The sequence below is a fragment of the Lipotes vexillifer genome, unplaced genomic scaffold, assembly GCF_000442215.2.
Source record: "Lipotes vexillifer unplaced genomic scaffold, Lipotes_vexillifer_v1.1 scaffold1139, whole genome shotgun sequence".
NCBI lineage: Eukaryota > Metazoa > Chordata > Mammalia > Artiodactyla > Lipotidae > Lipotes > Lipotes vexillifer.
This window is the reverse complement of record NW_006798273.1, coordinates 517,375-536,302: the sequence shown is the minus strand read 5'-3', so window position 1 is coordinate 536,302 and position 18,928 is coordinate 517,375. Positions and strand designations below refer to the sequence as shown.

Here is an 18,928-nt window from a genome sequence, read left to right as displayed (position 1 = left end):
CAGGAATGGGCAGACAGTTCCCTAGGGACCCCTAGCCCCTTCATCCTGGGAAGGGGGAGGGAACTTAATGTGGGCATTTCCACCTTTAATTTTTGTTCCAGGATGGTAGAGCCCCTAAAGAGGGCTGCTGGTTTCTCTTCAGCGGGGCCCTGAACTTGGCACCATGCCTGTCTCCCAGAGGGGAGGGGGCTCCTAAGATTCGGTCTTTTTTTTTTTTTTTTTTTTTGCGATATGTGGGCCTCTCACTGTCGTGGCCTCTCCCGTTGCCGGACGCGCAAGCTCAGCGCCCATGGCTCACGGGCCCAGCCGCTCCGCGGCACGTGGGATCCTCCCGGACCGGGGCACGAACCCGTATCCCCTGCATCGGCAGGCGGACTCTCAACCACTGCGCCACCAGGGAGGCCCTAAGATTCGGTCTTTTGTTCTCTTCAGTGAAAGTCACTTGAGTGGGGTCGGGGGGGGGGTGTTAGGAGAGTGGACTCAGAGCCAGCTGCCTGGGTTCCAGCTTGGCAGGGTCACTGAACCTCTTTTGGCCTCAGTTTTCTCTGTGAACTGTAAAATGCAAATAATAATATGTGCCTTATAGAGTTGCCAGAGGGTTTGGTAAGTTAGTAAATGAATAAAGCATTTGATGGCTGGCACACAGTAAGCAAGCCCTAAGTATAGGCATGCCTTGGAGATATTGTGGGTTCAGTTCCAGACCACCACAGTAAAGCAAGTCATACAAGTGTTTTGGTTTCTCAGTGTATATAAAAGTTATGTTTTACGTGTAGGGTAAGATTGTTTATTTGAGATTTTTCTTGTTTCTTGAGGTGAGATTGAATTGCTATGAACTTCCCTCTTAGAACTGCTTTTGTGTGTCCCATGGGTTTTGGGTGGTCGTGCTTTCGTTGTCATTTGTGTCTATGTATTTTTTTATTTCTTTGATTTTTTCATTGATCTCATGGTTATTTAGTAGCGCACTGTTTAGCCTCCACGTATTTGTGTTTTTTACAGTTTTTTTTTCTTGTAATTGATTTACAATCTCAGAGCGTTGTGCTCAGAAAAGATGCTTGATACGATTTCAGTTTTCTTAAATTTTCCAAGGCTTGATTTGTGACCCAAGATGTGATCTATCCTGGAGAATGTTCCATGTGCACTTGAGAAGAAAGTGTATTCTGCCACTTTTCGGTGGAATGTTCTATAAATGTCAATTAGATCTATCTGGTCTATTGTGTCATTTAGAGCTTATGTTTCCATATTTATTTTCTGTTTGGACGATCTCCATTGGTGTAAGTGGGGTGTTAAAGTCCCCTACTATTATTGTGTTACTGTCGATTTCTCCTTTCATGGTTGTTAGCATTTGCCTTACGTATTGAGGTGCTCCTATGTTGGGTGCAAAAACATTTATAATTGTTACATCTTCTTCTTGGATTGATCATTATGTAGTGTCCCTCCTTATCTCTTGTAACAGTCTTTATTTTAGAGTCTATTTTATCTGACACGAGTGTTGCTACTCCAGCTTTCTTATGATTTCCACTTGCATGGAATATCTTTCTCCATCCCTTCACTTTCAGTCTGTATGTGTCCCTAGGTCTGAAGTGGGTCTTTTGTAGACAGCATATATATGGGTCTTGTTTTTGTATCCATTCAGCCAGTCTTTGTCTTGTTTGGGGCATTTAATCCATTTACATTCAAGGTTATTATCGATGTGTATGTTCCTATTACCATTTTCTTAATTGTTTTGGGTCTGTTTTTGTGGGTCTTTTTCTTCTCTTGTGTTTCCCACTTAGAGAAGTTCCTTTAGCATTTGTTGTAAAGCTGGTTTGGTGGTGCTGAATTCTCTTAGCTTTTGTTTGTCTGAAAAGCTTTTGACTTCTCCATCAAATTTGAATGAGATCCTTGCTGGGTAGAGTAATCTTGGTTATAGGTTTTTCTCTTTCGTCATATTAAGTATATCCTGCCACTCCCTTCTGGCCTGCAGAGTTTCCACTGAAAAATCAGCTGATAACCTTATGGGGACTCCTTTGTATGTTATTTTTTGTTTTTCCCTTGCTGCTTTTAATATTTTCTCTTTGAATTTAATTTTTGTTAGCTTGATTAATATGTGTCTTGGTGTGTTTTTCCTAGGGTTTATTCTGTATGAGACTCTGTGCTTCCTGGACTTGGGTGACTATTTCCTTTCCCATGTTAGGGAAGTTTTCCACTATAATCTCTTCAGATATTTTCTCAGACCCTTTCTTTTTCTCTTCTTCTTCTGGGACCCCTGTAATTCGAATGTTGGTGTGTTTAGTGTTGTCCCAGAGGTCTCTGAGATTGTCCTCAATGCTTTTCATTCTTTATTCTTTATTCTGCTCCTTGGCATTTATTCCCACCATTTTGTCTTCCAGCTCACTTATTCATTCTTCTGCCTTCGGTATTCTGTTATTGATTCCTTCTAGTGTATTTTTCATTTCAGTTATTGTGTTGTTCATCTCTGTTTGTTCTTTAGTTCTTCTAGATCTTTGTTAAACATTTCTTGTATTTTCTCAATCCGTGCTTCCATTCTATTTCCGAGATTCTGGATCATGTTTACTATCGTTACTCTGAATTCTTTTCCAGGTAGATTGCCTATTTCTTCTTCATTTATTTGGTCTTGTAGGTTTTTACCTTGCTCCTTCACCTGTGACATATTTTTTTGCCATCTCTTTTTTTTATGACTGGGATTGTGTTCCTGTTTTACTGGTTGCTTGGCCTGAGGCTTCCAACACTGGAGTTTGCAGGCTGTTGGGTAGAGCTGGGTCTTGGTGCTGAACACTGTGAGACCTCACTCTGATGAATATTCCCTGGGGTCTGAGGTTCTCTGTTAGTTCAATGGTTTGGACTCGGAGCTCCCACCGCCAGAGCTTCCGCCCGACCCTGGGCTTGCGAATCAAGATCCCGCAAGCCGTGTGGGGTGGCAAAAAAAAAAATAAAAAAGAACAATAACAAAGTAAAAAATAAAATTAGACTAGGAAACTAACGTAACATAGTTAGATATGTTAGAAATAAAAATATAGATGAATCAACAACAGGAAGGTACATCAGTACCACAATAGTAAAAAAGAGGTGGAGGGAAAAGAAAAAAAAAAAAGGTGGTGGGGGAAGGCCTTGGCTGTGGAGGGCGGGGCTTAAGCAAGGGTGAGGTTTGGGTGGTGGGTGGGGCCTGTGCTCAGGACCCACAGGGCTGGAAAAGGCCCTGGGGGCTGTGGGGGGTGGGGCTTAGGTTCAAGGAACAGAAGGAGCCCAGGCAGCCCCACACCCCTAGTCTCAGAGGGCAGGGGATCTCACCTGGGAGCCCAGCAGGCTTCCTGGGCTCTAGTGGGTGGGGAAAATGCCCTTCTCTCCTCTCCTGCTCCTCCTGGAGGGCCCCTCGTGCCTGCCTCCCCTGATCCCCACCTGGCCTCCCTCCTATGCCCACAAGGACCCACGCAGCCTGGAGGGGCCTTGGAAGGCTGGTGATTGGTCTGGGAGCTCAGCAGGTTCCTTGTGCCTGAGTGGGCGGGGCAGTTGCCCTCCGCTCCTCTCCTGCTCCTCCGGCAGGACCCCTCCCGCCTGCCTCTCCTGATCTCCCTGTTCTCCCTCCTGTGCCCCCAGGACCCACGCAGCCTGGATGGGGCTTTGGAGGGCAGAACCAGCTTGGGAGCTCAGCAGGCTCCCCGGCCCAAGTGGGCCATGCGATTGCCCTCCGCTCCTCTCCTGCCCTTCCTGGAGAGTCCCTCCCACCTGCCTCTCCTGATCTCCTGGCCTCAGGGGCGCTGATCTTGTCTGGCCTCCACCTCTCCTCCCCCTTCGGCCCCCCTATGTCCTACCGGTTCACTCTGGGGTTCCTCCCATCTCCTTGGGGGTCAGAGTCCCCCACAAGCAGACGGCAGGCGCCCTAGTTGTGGGGAGATGCTAACTCCGCGTCTGAAATAGAAACGAAGGAAAAAATAGCAAAGACCAATAAAACTAAAAGCTGGTTCTTTGAGAAGATAAACAAAATTGATACACCCTTAGACTCATTAAGAAAAAAAGGGAGAGGACTCAGATCAATAAAATTAGAAATGAAAAAGGAAAAATCACAACCAACACTGCAGAAATACAAAGGATTATAAGAGACTAATACAAACAACTATATGCCAATAAAATGGACAGCCTTGAAGAAATGGACAAATTCTTGGAAAGGTACAATTTTCCAAGACTGAACCAGGAAGAATTAGAAAATATAAACAGACCAATCACAAGTAATGAAATTGAAACTGTAATTTAAAATCTTCCAGCCAACAAAAGTCCAGGACCAAATGGCTTCACAGGTGAATTCTATCAAACATCTAGAGAAGAGTTAACACCCATCCTTCTCAAACTCTTCCAAAAAATTGCAGAGGGAGAAACATGCCCAAATTCATTCTACGAAGCCACCATCATCACCCTGATATCAAAACCAGAAAAAGATAACATAAGGCTTCCCTGGTGGTGCAGTGGTTCAGAGTCCGCCTGCTGATGCAGGGGACACGGGTTCGTGCCCCGGTCCGGGAAGATCCCACATGCCGCGGAGCGGCTAGGCCCGTGAGCCATGGCCGCTGAGCCTGTGCGTCCGGAGCCTGTGCTCTGCAGCGGGAGAGGCCACGACAGTGAGAGGCCTGTGTACCACAAAAATAAGTAAATAAGTAAGTAAGTAAGTAAAGTAAGCAAGCAAGCAAGCAGGTTTGATCCCTGGTTGGGGAACTAAGATCCCACATGCTGTGCAGCGTGGTCACGCAGAAAATAAAACTAAAAAACCTTTATGGCTAAAAAAAAACGACCATCTGAGCCTTCAGCGAGTTATAAACTTTTTGATGGTGGAGAGTCTTGCCTCGATGTTGGTGGCTGCTGGCTCATCAGGGTGGTGGCTGCTGATTGGGGTCGCCGTGGCAGTTTCTTAAGATGACAGTGAAGCTTGCTGCATCGGCTGGCTCTTCCATGCACCAGCGATTTCTCTGAAGCACCCAGTGCTGTTTGATAGCATTTTATCCACAGTAGAGCTTCTTCCAAATTGGAGTCAGTCCTGCCAACCCCAGCCCCGTATCAGTTAAGTTCATATGATGTTCTGAATCCTTTGTTGCCATTTCAACAGTCTTTGCAACATCTTTACCAAGAGTAGTTCCCATCTCAAGAAACCACTTTCTTTGCTCATCCATGGGAAGCAACTCCTCGTCCATTAAAGTCTTATCCTGAGATGGCAGCAATTCAGTCACACCTTCAGGCTCCACTTCTCATTCTAGTTCCTTTGCTCGTCCTACCCCATCTGCGGTTACTTTCCTTCATGAAGTCTTGAACCCCTCAAAGTCATCCATGAGGGTTGGCATCAGCTTCTTCCAAACTCCTATCGGTGTTGATATTTTGATCTCTTTTCATAAATCATGAATGTTCTTAATGGCATCTAGAATGGTGAATGCTTTCCAGAGGGTTTTCAATTGAGTTTGCCCACATCCATCAGGGGAATCTCTATCTATGGCAGGTGTAGCCTTATGTAATGTAGTTCTTAAATAATAAGACTTGAAAAATTACTCCTTGATCCATGGGCTACAGTATGATGATTTGTTAGCAGTCATGAAAATAACATTAGTCTCCTCATACAGCTCCATCAGAGCGCTTGGGTGACCAGGTGCATTGCTGATGAGCAGTACTACTTTAAAAGGAATCCTTTTTCTGAGCATTGGCTCTCCACAGTGGGCTTAAAATATTCAGTAAACCAATGCGTTGTCATCCTTTATTGTTCAGTTTATAGAGCACAGGCAGAGTAGATTTAGCGTAATTCTCAACGGCCCTAGGAGTTTTGGAATGGTAAGTGAGCATTGGCTTCAACTTAAAATCACCTGCTAACTGCATTAGCCCATAACAAGAGGGTCAGCGTGTCCTTTGAAGCTTTAAAAGCAGGCCTTGACTTTTCCTCTCTGGCTGTCAAAGTCCTCGATGGCATCTTCTTCTAATATAAGGTGGTTTTGTCCACATCGAACATCTGTAGTGTCGTGTAACTACCTTCATTAATGATCTTAACTAAATCTTCTGGATAACTTGCTGCAGCTTCTCCATCAGCACTTGCTGTTTCACCTTACTCTTTTATGTTATGGAGACAGCTTTCCTTAAACCGCATGAACCGATCTCTGGTAGCTGCTTTTCATCTGCAGCTCCCTCACCTCTCTTAGCCTTGATAGAATTGAGAGGTGAGGCCTTGCACTGGGTTAGGTTTTTGGGTAAGGGACTGTTGTGGCTGGTTTGATCTTCTATCCAGACCACTCAAACTTTCTCCATATCAGCAAGAAGGCTGTTTGGCTTTCTTAACCATTCACATGTTCACTGGAGGAGCACATTTATTTATTTATTTGCTTGTTTGTTTATTTTTATATTTTGGAGCAGCTCTTATTTATTTAAAAATTTTTTAAAATTATTTATTTATTTTTGGCTGCATTGGGTCTTCGTTGCTGCGCGGGCTTCCTCTAGTTGTGGTGAGCGGCAGCTACTCTTCTTTGCGGTGCGCAGGCTTCTCATTGCGGTGGCTTCTCTTGTTACGGAGCATGGGCTCTAGGTGTGCGGGCTTCAGTAATTGTGGCACGTGGGCTCAGTAGTTGTGGCTCACGGGCTCTAGAGCGCACGCAGGCTCAGTAGTTGTGGCGCACGGGCTTAGTTGCTCCACAGCATGTGGGATCTTCCTGGACCAGGGCTCGAACCCGTGTCCCCTGCATTGGCAGGTGGATTCTTAACCACTGCTCCACCAGGGAAGCCCTGGAGTAGCTCTTTTAATTTCCTTCAAGAACTGTCCCTTTGCATTCACAACTTGGCCGTTTGGTGCACGAGGCCTAATTTTCAGCCTGTCTCAGCTTTTGACATGCCTTCCTTGCTAAGCTTAATCATTTCTAGCTTTTGTTTTAAAGTGAGAGGCATGTGATTCTTCTTTCACTTGAACACTTAGAGCCTATTGTAGGGTTATTAATTGGCCTAAATTTCAACATTGTTGTGTCTCAGAGAACAGGGAGAGAGGAGAGGAGAGGGAGAGAGACAGGGAATGACCAGTTGGTGGAGCAGTCAGAACACACACAGTATCTATCAAGTTCCCCGTCTTATGTGGGTGCAGTTGGTGGCGCTCCCCCAAAACAATTACAATAGTAACATCACAGATCGCCATAACAGATATAATAATAATGGAGTTTGAAAATCTGGAAGAATTACCAAAATGTGACACACACAGTGAGCAGATGCTGTCTGAAAAATGGTGCCGATAGACTTGCTCGATGAAGGGTTGCCACACACCTTCAGTTTGTTGGAAAAAAAAAAAAAGCAGTATCTGCAAAGCACATTGAAATGACGTAGGCCTGTACTGCATTTCTTCAGTTCTCAGTTGCACGTTTTTTTGTGTGTTTTAACATCTCTCTAACCAGGATATCTCATGATGGATGACATCTTGGATTTGATGACATACAGTAAATGTGATCTTTTTATTCTTTTACAGCCTCCTTCCTTCCTTGATCATCTGGTTAGTGGTCTAATAATAATAGCTTTTGCTTGACTCTTGACATTTTCATTCCGTCCAACTTTGGAGCAGAGGTCTTCCTATACCTGATTACTGGGGGTGGGGCAGGGGGCACGGGTGCTGAAAGAATGAGGCAGAGGCATGCCAGCTGCTTCCAAAGCATGTGCTTCTAAACCCAATCACTACATTGTCATTGAACCCGAGGTATGTAAAGTAGGATTCACACAAAGAGGTGAGCTTGACTTTTTGCTTTACCAAAGGGTTCTTGAAGCAAGCACCCCTTTACATGCAGGTCCAGGCCGGCTTTTACCCTATGCTTTATTCACTAGTCATAAAAAGGGGCAGCAACCTAAATGTCCATCGACAGATGAATGGATAAATAAGATGTGGTATATATGCAAGTGAATACTACTCAGCCATAGAAAAGAATAAAGTGATTTCATTTGCAGCAACATGGATGAACCTAGAGACTATTATACTTAATGAAGTAAGTCAGACAGAGAGAGACAAATATTATATATCACTTTTATGTGGAATCTAAAAAATAATACAAATGAATTTATACAAAACAGAAACAGACATAGAAAACAAACTTATGGTTACCAAAGGAGGGGGGGAGGGATAAATTAGGAGTATGGGATTAACATATACAAATTACTATACATAAAATAGATAAGCAACAAGGATTTACTGTATAGCACAGGGAACTATATTCAAAATCTTGTAATAACTATAATGGAAAATAATCTGAAAACATATAACTGAAACACTTTGCTGTGCACAGTGTGAACTAACCATATTGCAAATCAGCTGCACTTCAGCGAAAGAACATACTGTTCAAAAAGGGAGGGGGCGCGCTTGAGATGAGTTTGCTCTCAGTTCCATACCCTAGACCTGCACAGTCCAGTCCAGTAGCCACTACCCACAAGTGGCCGCTGAGTTCTTGAACGGTAACCAGCCTGAATTGAGATGTGCAGCGAGTGCCAGACGCACACCAGATATCAAAGACTTGGTACCCAAAAAAAGGAAAAATATCTATTCATATGTTTATATTGACTGCATGTTGGAATGATATTTTGATTATATTGAGTTGATCATAAAATATTATTAATTTCATTTCTGTCTCTTTAATTTTTTTAATGTAGCTACTCAAAAGTTTTAAATTACCTGTATGGCTTGCATTCTGTTTCTTTTTGTTTTTCTTTTTTTAAATGGTTTTTTTTTTTGACGTGAACCATTTTTAAAGACTTTATTGAATTTGTTACAATACTGCTTCTGTTTTATGTTTTGGTTTTCTGGCCCGGAGGCACGCGGGATCTTAGCTCTCCGACCAGGGATCGAACCCGCACCACCTGCATTGGAAGGCGAAGTCTTAACCACTGGACCGCCAGGGAAGTCCCACATTCTGTGGCTTTTGGACAAGCATAAAGCTTTATGGAGAAAAAGCACTTACCTGACACAGAGTATATTCTTTTTTTTTTTTTTTTTTTGCGGTACGCGGGCCTCTCACTGTTGTGGCCTCTCCCGTTGCGGAGCACAGGCTCTGGACGCGCAGGCTCAGCGGCCATGGCTCACGGGCCCAGCCGCTCCACGGCATGTGGGATCTTCCCGGACCGGGGCACGAACCCGCGTCCCCTGCATCGGCAGGCGGACTCTCGACCACTGCGCCACCAGGGAAGCCCAGAGAGTATATTCTTGAAGTTTCCCTAACACTCCCCAGCACTCTGAGGCTGGGCTTTTCTCAAGCTTACATTTTCTCGTAAAACAAGCAGGTAGCTCACCCGAGGAGCAAGGAGAAGAGCTCCAGCTTCCTGCTCTTCCTCCCGCACAGTTTGGGCTCTAACTGGCTGATTATCATCATCTTCATCCCCTGGGTGACTTTCATGCACCTCGGCTTCTGGAAATACAGGGCAGCCTTCAGAATTGGGAACGCTCCCTTTGGAGACTCAGGCGGGGTGGCCCCTCTCGGCTTCCACATTCAGACTGTCCCCGGGGAGCCAGCGTCTTTGGTGTCGGCGCCCTGTGTCCACGGTCCGGTTGCTGCTGTTTACGGTGTCTGTTCTGGTCCGGTTGCATCCTTGTCTAAACCACGTTTACGGCGTGGAGTCGCACAGACCCGGGGTGACTCCAGCTCTGCCGCTGCCTGGGGGGACTTGGGCAGGTGGACCTGGGGTCCGAGACTTACTCCTCACGGGCACCTAGGAAGAGTCTCTCCTGGTGCTGGGCCTGTTGTGGGAACATAGACATCAGCCTCTGTCCTTGTGGTGGGCCAGTCACGTGGGACTAAGGAAAGTAGGAGGCCCCCTAGCAAGCTGTAACGCAGGCGTCCTTCCCCGCAGGGAAGTCCCACCTGGCCATCGTGCAGAAGGTGAACAACGAGGGCGAAGGTGACCCCTTCTACGAGGTGCTGGGCCTGGTCACCCTGGAGGACGTCATCGAGGAGATCATCAAGTCCGAGATCCTGGACGAGTCTGAAGACTACCGTGAGTCGTGGCCCTGGCGCTTTTCCGGCTCAGCCGGTCTTTCGAGCTTACAGAGACGTGTGTGTTTCAGAGGATGGCAGGTCTCCGTGTTGTCAGAAGCGGGGCTGGATCTCGGGTCAGAGCCGTCACGTACCCAGGCCCCGTCTCCTTACCCCTGCGTGGCCGGGGTTGCCCCTTGCAGGAGGGAGGGCTCACGTGTGCCTGGACGCAGAGCCACGGGCGTGCGTCCCATGGGTGTCTTTGCAGTCCCAGGGCTTGCCCGGAGCTCTGCCCTTAACGGGCTTTTTCCCAGTCTTTATCTTGGTCCGTTTGCGTTCTTGTTCTGTTGTATAGAAGTGTCTTCTCAAAGAAGCCCATTCTTTACTGCTGAGAGGTTCTTCCCCAAACAGATGATCGTGGGGCCCGTGATTGTGTTTTAGAAGTGCCTGACTCTTGGGATGGCAGCTGTGGTCTGCAGGGCAGACGCAGAGGCCATGCTTGACGGCGGGCCTCACGTGGGCCCCCTGGGACACCGAGCTGCCCGCCCTGTGAGCTTGGAAGTGAATCTCTGCCCACGTGTCTGTCCCCCAAATGCAGCATTTTGGTTTGGCATCTCAGACTGCCGTAGGCACGGGGTCTGCAGGTTAGCGGCTGTTTGGCACCAGTAATCGTCGAACGTGTGCTTTCTAGCGAGGGGCCTGTTGTTTTACATAAGCTGTCTGCCATCACGTGGGCATTATCTTCCCCAGCTCTGAGGAGGGAGCAGGCCTCGCTGCTCCTTCTCGGCACATCGCTGGAATGCAAGCTGCCGCCCCTCTGCCCGGGCACCAGATCACTGCCTGGGTGGAGTGGCCGCCAGGTGCCGTCAAGACAGCAGTGCCCTGATGCTGTCCCCCCGCAGGAGCCCCGAGGCCTTGCGGGGAGGGAGAGGCACCGTGCCCCTTGGTCCGGTCATGGTGATGGAGGGCTGCTGGAGCCTAAGCAGGCCCTCTTCCCCCCGCCCCAGGGGACGCCGTGGTGAAGAAGCAGCCTGTGTCCCTGAGCGCCCCTCTCAGGCAGAAGGAGGAATTCTCCCTGTTCAAGGTGTCTGACGACGACTATAAAGTGAAAATCTCGCCTCAGCTGCTCTTGGCCACCCAGCGCTTCCTTTCCCGAGGTGAGGGTGAGGGTGAGGGTGAGGGTGGGCCCCGTCCCTGCTTATCGGCCAGTGGATCAGGAGACCCCCCCCCCCATTCCCAGTAAGCAGGAGGGTGTCCAGGAGAACTTTGGTGACTCTCTCTGCCGCCCTGTCATTAGCTTGGGTCACTTGAAGGCGGCTCCTCCGTGGGTGGTGGAGAGCCGCGGCCGGGTGGGTGTTGTGGGAGGCTGGGGGAGCCGAGGCATGCAGCGGGGGGCGGGCGGTTACACGGGCTGCGCTGGGCCTGGTGGACACTGTCCCCGCACCTGTTTCCCCTGTGGGGCAGAGGTGGATGTATTCAGCCCGCTGCGAATCTCCGAGAAGGTCCTGCTGCACCTGCTGAAGCATCCCAGCGTCAACCAGGAAGTGAGGTTTGACGAGAGCGACCGCCTGGCCGCCCACCACTACCTGTACCAGCGCAGCCAGCCGGTGGACTATTTCATCCTCATCCTGCAGGTACCTGCGAGCCCGGCCTGGAGCCCGCCACTTGCTTAGGAAGTGGGGAGGGTCTGAGAAGAGGAGGGAAGATCCAGATGCACCCGCCCTGGATAAGTGGGGTCGGTGCTCTCTCCTTGTGCTCTTTGCTGGCAGGAAGGATAATCTGTCCACCTATTTCTTTCCCTGTCCCTCTTTCCTCCCCCTCTTCCCCGACCTCCCAGGGCAGGGTTGAGGTGGAGATCGGGAAAGAGGGCTTGAAGTTCGAGAATGGGGCCTTCACCTACTATGGAGTGTCCGCCCTGACGGCGCCGTCCTCGGGTAAGCTGCAGCCGTCCCAGAGCTGGAGGCAGGGGTCGGCGGCTGGATGGGCGTTGCCGAGGCTCTCCAGTGCCCCGTGTCCAGCCTGTCCTTCCTGCAGATCCCATGCCTCCTGTGAGGCAGTCTGCCTTGGGACCTGCTGGCCTTTCTCACCTGCGGGCTGCATGGAGGGTGGGGCAGCATTTCTTCGGGGCTCATCTTTGTTGCTCTCCCCACCCCTGCACAACTTTTCCCAGGAGGAGCATGTTTGCCATCCTTTTCAGAGCCCCTGGCTGTATTCCCTCACCAGGGTGATTTGTGGGGTGGATCTCAGAGGCTGGGTGGGGCTGGCCCGCTCCGTCACCCACTGTCCTCTCATAGTTCACCAGTCCCCGGTGTCCTCGCTCCAGTCCACCCGCCACGACCCGCTGCCCGAGCCCGCCGAAGGCACCCGCTTGTCTGCATACTGTCCTGACTACACCGTGAGGGCCCTCTCTGACCTGCAGCTCATCAAGGTGACCGTCCGGGCGGCTCACTGGTGCTGGCTTTTAACCAGCTTTGCGTCCCCAAGGGCTAGACCAGCTGGTCACACATTTGAATGGATTAAGAATAAATTCTGATTGAGTCTATCTGAGACTTCCCAGAGCAAGACCTTGTACTTGCTGTGACGGGTGGATGGCCTGGCCCCTCTGTCTGCTGGTGGCCTAAGCACCCAGCTTCCTTGGAGATGTTAACAACGCTTCCGCCCCGCACCCCCCCACCCCCCAACCCTGGTGTGGGGGCTTGAGGGCAGGAGGGAGGGGTGTGGCCCCTCACCTCACCTTCTCCGTCCAGCTGCACGAGTTGCAACGCTTCCTGTGCCCCAGGTCACGCGGCTGCAGTACCTCAATGCACTCCTGGCCACCCGAGCCCAGGCCGTGCCGCAGTCCCCTGAGAACGCGGACCTCCAGGCCGTCCCAGGCAGCCAGACCCGGCTCCTTGGTGACAAGACAGCCGCAGCCACAGGTGAGCCCCGTGCGGCTGCATCCTGCGGCGTTGACCCCAGGGCGAGCGTGCCCTTTGCCGTCCTGGCTGCACACACAGACCTGTTCTCTCTGCCCTCGCCCTGCCCTACATTTGTTCTTTTTCCCTTTTGTCTCCCCGTTCTTTTCTCTCTCCCTTCTTGTGTGTTTTTTTTTTTTTTAAGAAGATGTTGGGGGTAGGAGTTTATTAATTTACTTATTTATTTTTGCTGTGTTGGGTCTTCGTTTCTGTGTGAGGGCTTTCTCTAGTTGTGGCAAGTGGGGGCCACTCTTCATCGCGGTACGCGGGCCTCTCACTATTGCAGCCTCTCTTGTTGCAGAGCACAGGCTCCAGACGCGCAGGCTCAGTAGTTGTGGCTCACGGGCCTAGTTGCTCCGCGGCATGTGGGATCCTCCCAGACCAGGGCTTGAACCCGTGTCCCCCGCATTAGCAGGCAGATTCTCAACCACTGCGCCACCAGGGAAGCCCCCTTCTTGTGTTTTTAATAACTCGTCAACGCTGAGCTATAGGTCAGCTGACATTTTGAGTAGAGCACGTAAGTCAGCATTTTCTCTCCAGGGCCTGTAGGGTGGGTTGATTTAATTAGAGAATACAGTTGACCCTTGAACAACAGCAGGTTAGGGGTGCCAACCCTCTGTGCAGTCAAAAATCTGTGTATAACGTGGTCGGTCCTCTGTATTTGTGGTTCTACATCCGCAGATTCAACCACCTACAGCCTGTGTAGTGCTGGAGTATTTACTATTGAAAAATAATCTGCATATAAATGGACCCACGCGCTTCAAACCTGCGTGTTCAAGGGTTAACCGTAGTTGCTAAGTGCGAGTACGGTCACGTTCAGGTGCTGTATTGGGTCATTTGGGGTTAGGGTCAGGTCACCTAGAAAGTGAAGATTTGGGTCACCGGTGGGCCTGGCTCAGAAGGTAGGTGGCTGGTGGACACCATCCCCAAAACCCAGAAGAGCACCTCTTGTGGCGTTTGGTCCCATCCAGGCATTCCACTGGGAGCAGGAAGAAACAGATTTTGCAGAGTGGGATGGGAAACCCCACCCTTAGAGTTAAGGAGGGAAAATAAAAAAGGAGCCTGTGAAGTGTGGGCTTTGGGTGGGAGGGTGGTGGCGGTAAAACACATCAGGGAACTTTCCTGTCCTTGTTATTCAAGAAGGTAGTTTTATGCTGACCGAGCTCCTAGGTTGGGGTCTGAGGTCCTCCGGGGCTTGGCGGGGCTTGGGAGAGGCCGTGGAAGGAACTGCAGGGGCCTGACTGCCTGTGCTCCATCCCCCTTACCCAGCAGTGGGGACGCCAAGCTCTTAACGGAACACTTCCCATGCCAAGCACTGAGCTAAGGGCTCTCCTCGTCCTGACTCATCTAAGAAAACTTCCCTGAAGTTTTGAGAGGTGGTAGTTGTCACGCCCATTTTACAGGTGAATAGTCGGAGGCCGGGAGAGACGGGCACTCTGGCTTGGAGACTGGGTGCACCCTTGGTTACCGGACCCACGTTTGAGAAGGGAAACGTGTTTTTATAATGGAAAGGTGCTTCCTGAGCTGCGTCGGTGGCTCCACTCCTGTGAGCTCCATCTGTGGTGCTGGTGAAGGACCCTGGGGGGTTGTGTTGGGTCCTGGATACTGGCCTGGTCGCAGTCCTTTTGGAATGAATGGACCCTTCATTCACCTCTTAGGGTGGAGCCCGCGCCTCTGTTTACCCACTGTGATGGTCTTTTATTTTGTGAGGCACCCCTCACACAGGTTCGCACCATCAAGTTAGACTCGGGTCTCGGAAGCCGGGACGTTTATGTTTTTCAAAATGTGAGCCATTTGGTTTTGGTTTTCTCACATGGGAGCCTTTTCTGGCTTCATCTGCTGCTCAGACTGCACAGGTTGTGTATAAGGTACAAACTTCAGTCTAAGAATCCTGGTTTTTCCTTTCATCTTTTATCACATACCCAGAGGTTTTTTAATCCTTTTGTGGTTTCAGTGGCTCGTGAGGCAGTCCTCTGAGAGAATCGTTTTTAGTGGCTCATGGGTCATTTCCTCTTTGTAACGGATTACCAAGCAGCCCCTGTTCTGTAGTCATGATGTTGGTGATTTTCCCCTAAGTGCGGCCTGACATTGGCCCTGGGCGGCCCTCAGGGTCTTGCACTTTATCTCTGTTAACCTGTTGCTTCGCTGCCCGGGGAGCTCAGTGTCACTACACGTGTTGGACGTGTCCCCGGGGCGCTGCTGAAACGGTGCAGGTCGGAGCCATCCTCTGGGTGACTGGCTCTAGCTTCCTCAGCAGAGAAGTGTCTGAAATGCTTGGGAAGCGCGCGATGATTTTCAGCTGCCTTCAGCCGCGTCGGCAAATGGCGTGAGGGCCAAATCTGCCTGTTCTCGTAACGTTTTACTGGAGGTGCCCGTCTGCTGAGGGACTGTACTCGGCTGCAGGTGGAGTTGCCTCGTTGCCCCCGAGGCCTGCAAAGCCTGAGAAGACTGGCCCTTTACAGAAACACCTTCCGGAGCCCTGGTCCGCTGCTTCACATTCGGAAAACCCCCTCCACATCGATCAATCCCGGAGCGGGATTCCCAGGGAGAGTCCGAGCTTGACACCGAGCCTCCTGGGCCCCTCTCACCCCCGCGGCCTTGACTCTGCGGTGCGGCCCAAGCTGCCCCAGCGGAGCGGTTCTGCCGGAGCAGCTCCATAGCTGGTCTTCTCTCTCTCTCCCTCCCCCTCCCTCCCCCTCCCTCTCTCCCTCCCTTTCCCTCTCCTCTCTCTAGCTTTCCCAGTAGGCCTTTCCCTCTTTGGCACATTTGGAAACTGCAGTTGATAATTGACTGTGGACTAGTGAGCATTTTTTGTTTTAAGACAACACGCAAGGTAAATATCTCGCCTTTTACTTTACCTTCTCTTTGCTTTCCTTTGCCGGCCTGTTAGCTGCTGGGGGGCGCTGCAGACCGCTCCCCGCAGATGGGGGGCACTCCGCCATGGGGGTGAGTGGCTGCTTCCTGTCCCTCGTTGATACTTCTCATCTCATTTTTCTGGAGGGCAGGAGGGACCATGAGATGCCTGCTCAGCCTTGGAAACAAAAGCTCCCTTCCAGTGCCTGCTGTGTTGTCTGGGCAGCTGCCTCCTGCCTGGCCTTATGGCCTCGGCCTCCCACGGGCAGAAGCCCTGCCTCTCAGTGATGGCATCCGTCCTGGCAGTGGTTTTCTCTCATGAGGCTGAGCATTTTCCTAACTAAATGCTCCCAGCTCTGCCTCGATGGCTCCCGAGGAGGCCTGAGGCTCCTCGGCCCCCTGCCCCCTTGCCCCTTCACGCCCTAAAGAGGACTGAACACCTGGTGTCAGGGGACCCGCTGCCTGTACGGGCGGGCTCCGATGCTGATTTTCCCTCTCCCCTCTAGGGTCCAGCCACAGCAGACCCGGCCTCCCGGCGGACGAGAGCCCTGGGCGGAACCCGGGAGTTTAACCGCTTGGCAGGCAGCCCCAGCTCTGGGGAACGGACAACCACGTGGGGAACTGGAGCGAGCCAAGGAGCGGCTTCCTGCCAGCCTGTCCGCATCCCCTGCAGGCCACGTTTTAGATGGCCCTCGGGGACGCGGGTCCTGGCTGCCCTCAGAACCAGAGGCCGGTGCCAGGAGCCTCAGCCGGTCCTGCCCCCCTTTAGGAGATGGGGGTCCGCCGGGACCAGCCCTCCAGGCCTGCTTCCGAACGGAATGAAAGGAACAGTGCCACCTCCAGTCCCTGGGCCAGCCTCCCTGTGACAGTGCAGTGTATTTATACCTCTTCTGGCCAAGCCACGATGTGAGTGCACGATTACTGCCTTTCTGTGGCCGTGACCTGTACTCTCTTTGCTTTTAATCTGCCAGCCTTCTGCTGCTGGCAGCACTTGTTGAGCAAACCAGGAGCACCAGTGTGGGCTGGGGGTTCACATCCATGGCCTTGGCCACTGTGACCTTTTTGGCTTCCCTTACGATGCCATGCTTCAGAGCATGCGCCCAGCCTGTCCCATGTGCCAAACCTGGAAGCAAGCCTGTCACACCAGCCCCGCTCCTTCCTGTGCAGGTGGCCTTCTCACGCTGGCCCCGCGGGGCTGAGGAACCTCTTCCTCCTGCCACTCCTCAGCCTGCCTGGCTCAGTCGCCACTAACAGTATTGTCGTTTCCTGTGTTTTAAGAAGAGGTCACATGGGAGGAAGGGACCGCTCTGCTGCACCTAAGCCTTTGTCGTGGGGTTCCGGGGAGGGCAGCCCGTGGCCCCCCTGGGGGCACCACGTGGCTGTCAGGTGCGCGGAGGGCGGCCAGGGCGGCCAGGGCTGGTTGTGAACCAGGTAGAACCCTCTCCATCCTTTGGAAAAAAAGAACATGACATCGGAGTTTTTCTTAGATCTCTGAAACATTTCAAGCTCTTTGCTTTTTTCCTTTTCTAGCTCTGGGGTTTTAGAGAAGCAGGAAGGAGAAGGCATTTGTCTCGCCTTCTGGTTCACCTAAACTCACCTTCCACAGTGCTTCCGCTGCGCAGAAACCAGGGCATCACAGGGACCGAGGATGGGGAGGGGGCAGGATTTCTGGAACCTTTCCCAAAGGTATTTGCGTCCTTATCCAGGATCAGTGGGAATGAAGGCCAAAAAACAGTGGCATGCTCACTGAGAGACTTTTCTCAAGGAATTCTCTCCAGGAGCAAACCCAGGTGGGAAGTGGACTTTAAAATTCTCTCTTTCCAGAACAGTGGTTCTTAACTTTGGCTGCACATTGGAAATCACCTGGCAAATTAAAAATACTGATACCTGGGGCCCAGCCCCCAGGGATTCTGATTTAATCAGTCCAGGCATCAGGATTTTATTCTTTAAAACTATTTTAGGTTCACAGATCACATATACCCTTCACACCTGCTTCCCTGAATGTTATATCACATAACCTTGGTGCATTTATCGAAACTAAAAAATTAACATGGGTACAAAACTATTAACTAGATTACAGACTTTACTTGGATTTTTATCAGATTTTCCATCATGTCCCTTTTCTGTTGCAGGATCCAATCCAGGATACCAAGTTGCATTTAGAGCTATTGCTTTTTTTTTTTCCCTAAGTAACTTTGTTACTTTGAAATAATTAACAGATTCATAGGAAGTTGCAAAGATAGAGGTCCCATGTACCCTTCACCCAGTTTTCCTCAATGATTACATCTTACATAGTTACAATGCAGTATCAAGACCAGGAATCTGACACTGGTGCAATGTGGGCGTATAGTTCTATAGCATCTTATCACATGTAGATTTGTGTAACCACCACTGCAATCTAGATACAGAACTGTTCCTCCCTAGGATCTCCCTCCAACAGACCCTTTATTAGAGCCCCACTCCCACCCCCTCTGGCCACTGTCCCTAATTCCTGGCAACCACTAATCTGTCCATCATCTCTATAATTTTGTCATTTCAAGAATGTTGTATAAATGGGATCTTACAGTATGTAACCATTGGCACTGGCTTTTTTCACTCAGCATAATGTTCTGGAATCTCCTCCAGGCTGTTGCACGTGTCAGTGGCTCATTCCTTTTTGATTGCTGTGTGGTGTTCCATCATATACTCACTGTCCTGTCTAAGGACATCTGGGTGGTTTCCAGTTTTTGGCTATTCCAAATAAAGCTGTTATGAACATTCATTACAGGTTCTTGTGTAAACATTGGTTTTCTTTTCTCTTAGCTAAATGTCTAGGAGTGCAATTGCCAGGTCGTATGGTTACTGCATATTTAAGTTTTAAAAGAAACTGCCAAACTTTTTCAGAGTGCCTGTACAACTTTACATTCCCACCAGCAACGTGTGAGTATTTTTCCACATCCGCTCCAGGATTTGGTATTGTCACTATTTTCTATTTCAGCCACTCTGGTAGGTGTGTAGTGCTATCTCATTGTGGGTTTTATTTGCATTTCCATAATGGCTAATGTATATTTTTTCATGTGCTTGTTTCACCTTTTGAAATGTCTGTTCATGTCTTTTGCCCATTTTCTAATTAGATTGTTGTTTTTACTGCTGAGTTTGGAGAATTCTTTATATATTCTAAACACTAGGCTTTAA

The 18,928-nt window shown here is 50.0% G+C and overlaps 1 protein-coding gene across 1 annotated transcript in view; it reads left to right on the top strand.

Moving 5' to 3' along the window:
• CNNM3 (cyclin and CBS domain divalent metal cation transport mediator 3) overlaps window positions 1-16,325 on the top strand; it is a 21,707-nt gene extending 5,382 nt beyond the window's left edge. The window contains exons 3-9 of the mRNA XM_007470227.1: window positions 9,826-9,969; window positions 10,955-11,104; window positions 11,412-11,581; window positions 11,785-11,881; window positions 12,242-12,375; window positions 12,727-12,865; window positions 16,261-16,325. Of these exons, the coding sequence (XP_007470289.1) occupies window positions 9,826-9,969; window positions 10,955-11,104; window positions 11,412-11,581; window positions 11,785-11,881; window positions 12,242-12,375; window positions 12,727-12,865; window positions 16,261-16,325 (899 nt within the window). The remainder of the gene's footprint in view (window positions 1-9,825; window positions 9,970-10,954; window positions 11,105-11,411; window positions 11,582-11,784; window positions 11,882-12,241; window positions 12,376-12,726; window positions 12,866-16,260) is intronic.
• The last annotated feature ends 2,603 nt before the right edge of the window (window positions 16,326-18,928 follow it).